Source organism: Stegastes partitus, unplaced genomic scaffold, assembly GCF_000690725.1.
Source record: "Stegastes partitus isolate 25-593 unplaced genomic scaffold, Stegastes_partitus-1.0.2 Scaffold171, whole genome shotgun sequence".
NCBI classification, from domain to species: Eukaryota; Metazoa; Chordata; class Actinopteri; family Pomacentridae; genus Stegastes; species Stegastes partitus.
The window spans coordinates 577,289-580,869 of record NW_007577902.1 but is presented as its reverse complement, the minus strand read 5'-3'; the positions used below and the strand labels follow the sequence as shown (position 1 = coordinate 580,869).

General features: G+C 42.2%; 1 protein-coding gene across 1 annotated transcript in view; it reads left to right on the top strand.

Annotated features, from left to right (window-relative positions):
- ipo9 (importin 9) overlaps positions 1-3,581 on the top strand; it is a 35,939-nt gene that overhangs the window by 20,949 nt on the left and 11,409 nt on the right. The window contains exons 15-17 of the mRNA XM_008279840.1: positions 2,091-2,317; positions 2,589-2,737; positions 3,385-3,513. Of these exons, the coding sequence (XP_008278062.1) occupies positions 2,091-2,317; positions 2,589-2,737; positions 3,385-3,513 (505 nt within the window). The remainder of the gene's footprint in view (positions 1-2,090; positions 2,318-2,588; positions 2,738-3,384; positions 3,514-3,581) is intronic.

Here is a 3,581-nt window from a genome sequence, read left to right as displayed (position 1 = left end):
GGGGCAGCAGGATGCAGAAAGGTGAGGCCACCGGCTGTAATTCAGGAGCTCCAGATCATCCACAGAGAGAGCAGGTGCAGGAGAACCTCGGGGGGAGTCACAGAGTTAGTCATGTGTAATGGTGATAGGCAACTATATAAACATACAGATACATACACACACATATGTATATATATAAAGAGGAGAGGAGCAGAGAGAAGCCCAGTGCATCATGGGAATCCCCCGGCAGTCTAAACCTATAGCAGCATCACTAAGGGACAGCTCAGATGACTTCGAGCAGCCCTAACTATGAGCTTTATCAAAAAGGAACGTTTTTAACCTAATCTTAAAGGTAGAGAGGGTGTCCACCTCCCGAACCCAAACTGGAAGCTGATTCCATAAGACAGGAGCCTGATAACTGAAAGAACGCTTTTGATTTAAGTTCTTTTTATTTCCATTTCATCCAGACATGAGCACACTAAATTCTCAGACTTGTTTTGCATATAGTAAGGGCATTTTAGGAGATTTTTTGCAAATCTGGCAACTAAATCGTTACCAAACAATTTCTTCACCAATATGTTTGTAAAGGTGTGTAATAACATGCCTTAAAATGTTGAAGTTCAACTCCCATGGGAAACCTTAAAAAAAACCTGCTCAAGTTAGGATACCGAAAACCGATTGACGAAAATTTAGATTTTTTAAAATCTGGCCTTAACTAACTTATGAGGGGTCAAATCAGGGTTTTTTCATGATTCTGAGTTGATTGTTAGCATTTATATTTCACCACAAACACTTCTTTGTTGAAAAAGGCCACAATAACTTTTACATTTATGTTGCACAGTAGCTTTTATTTCACATCCTTATATAACACTCAGAGTTATTTCTCATTCACAATGTCAGAAGCTTCAAGAGTCATTGTTTATGTCTTCTTCAGACTCAACAACATCATGACTGCAGTTTCCGCATGTGATGCCTTTACAGATTCCACAGGTCCAGATGCTCGTGACCCTATTCTTCTTGCAGCTGCAAGTTACAATGCTCCATGCACACCTAATGTCTATCCATAGTCACTGGGCTTCAGAGACATGATCTGTAGAAGGATCCAGTCCCAGGTCTGCAGAGTGAATGCTGTGCAACATGTGCAGAAAACATTTGCAGGGGACATGGATGAGTACATGGGCATATCCAGCTGCAAGAAGAATGGGGTCACGAGCATCTGGGCCTGTGGAATCTGTAAAGGCATTACATGCACAAACTGCAGTCATGATGTTGTTGAGTCTGAAGAAGACATAGACAATGACTCTTGAAGCTTCTGACATTGTGAAGGGGAGATAACTTTGACTGTTACATACTGCTCAAAAAAATAAAGGGAACACCTAAACAACACAATGTGACTCCAAGTCAGTCACACTTCTGTGAAACCAACCTGCCCAGGTAGGACGCAACACTGATGGTGAATCAGTTTCACCTGCTGTTGTGCAAATGGAACAGACAACAGGTGGAGGTGAGAGGCAATTAGCAAGACAACCCCTGTAAAGGAGTGGTTCTGCAGATGGTGACAACAGACCATGAGTCTGTTATCATCCTTTCTGGCTGATGTTTTGGTCAGTTTCTCATTTTGTCAGTGCTCTCANTGTCCCCTGCCTTCGCCCTAAGTCGGCTGGGATAGGCTCCAGCCCCCCCGCGACCTAATGAGGATTAAGCGGTGTATAGATAATGGATGGATCTTTATGCTAAGTTGAGCTAATCAGCTGGTGGCAACTGTAACCATTTATAAATGTGTAAAACTGTTGCTTGAATAGCTTGTGTAATGTGTTGACATATTTCACATTTTAGTTTTTACATATAGAGGGTGCATTTAGTATTTCTATACCTTTCCCTCATTTGTATCTCTCGAACCTCTAAACTATAAAGTAAATACCAGCTGGTAATGCTACTTGAAGAGGTTCCGCAGATTTTAAAAATGTCATCACAGATTCTGAAATTAGGTTTTAAACTTCCAGTCAGTGTTTTGTAATAGATTGTATCATCACCTATAGATAATAAAAATATAAAAAAGCTAGATGGATGCTGCTGCTTCATTGACTCCTACTCTCCGTGTCACTGTGCAGGTACTGTGATCAGCTGAAGCTGTCAGAGAGCACACATGTCCTCCAACCCTTCCTCCCCAGCATCTTAGAGGGACTGGTCCAACTGGCTGCCCAGTTCAGCTCTGAGGTGCTCACACTCGTCATGGAGACACTATGCATCGTCTGCACTGTTGACCCGGCCTTCACCACCAGTGCCGAGAATAAGATCTGCCCTCTCACCATTGCTATTTTCCTGAAATATAACAACGGTACTGATGCAGCCCCTCGAGTCTCATCCTCTGTCATGCTGTTGGGCGACATTCTGAGCATAATCTTTACTTTTTCTTAATGCGTTCCTCTTCTTTTACATATTAAAGTTATGCTTTCTGGGTTGTCTTTTGTGCTTTCCTGTAACAAATGAGAAAAGGAAATGTTTTAGCAACATGTTGAACTTTTTCAGGGGTCTGTCACAGAGTGTTTCCCAGAAGAGAACAATTAAGTGAGAAACAGAGATTTGATCTGTCTCCTGTCTTTTCTTAGACCCCGTAGTGGCGTCCCTAGCTCAGGACATCTTTAAGGAGCTGGCACAGATTGAAGGCTGCCAGGGCCCCATGCAGATGCGCCTCATCCCCACGCTGGTCAGCATCATGCAGGCTCCTCCTGACAAGATTCCCTCTGGACTTTGTGCTGTAAGTAAGAGGTGGCAGAGAGATTCTGATTTGTTTTTAGAAATGAACACTTTCCAGAGGAGTAGGTATATCTGTTTGTTTCTCTGCTGTGGGTTCTGTCGATCATGAGTCTAGTTATTATACCGTGTTGCTATGGTCCCAGAAGAACTAGTTTTTGAATGATTTTTGGAACCTCCTGATCTGTTGTCAGGTCAGACTTTTACCTTTACCCACAAGCAAGTCCATGACAAAATAGCGCAAAAACAATGAACTTTGCAGCATTTAGACATGGAAAAATAAAGCCTCAATCTTTATGTTCTTTTGTCAGCATTAAGTTAAAATTGTAATCTTACAAACAAATGACTCTCCTGTAATGTGAAGTTTCGTATGCTCACAACTAATGATTCAGCACCCAGTTGAGAAATCAGCCCGACATAAACAGAAACTGCCCCAAGAAAATCACATCAGTCCAATCCTAACATCCGCCTCCCTCAATGTTTCCTTCTTATCCACAGAATAAACACTTGTTGTTGTTCTTGTCCAGCTGAGATCGTCTGACAGTTTCATGTCCCAATAATAATTTCTTCTTTGAATTGAAATCATCAGTTTTTCCTGATAATTCATGAAGGACTTTTATTCTGACGGCTGTGCTGCTGTTTTGTCCACAGACGTCCATAGACATCCTGACCACAGTCGTCCGAAACACCAAACCCCCTCTGTCAGAGATGTTGGTGTGCCAGGCATTCCCTGTGGTGGCACAGTGCACCTTACGCACTGACGACAACACAATAATGCAGGTAAATCAATTCAATTCAATTTTATTTGTATAGCGCATATTTACAACAACAAGTCATCTCATAGCGCT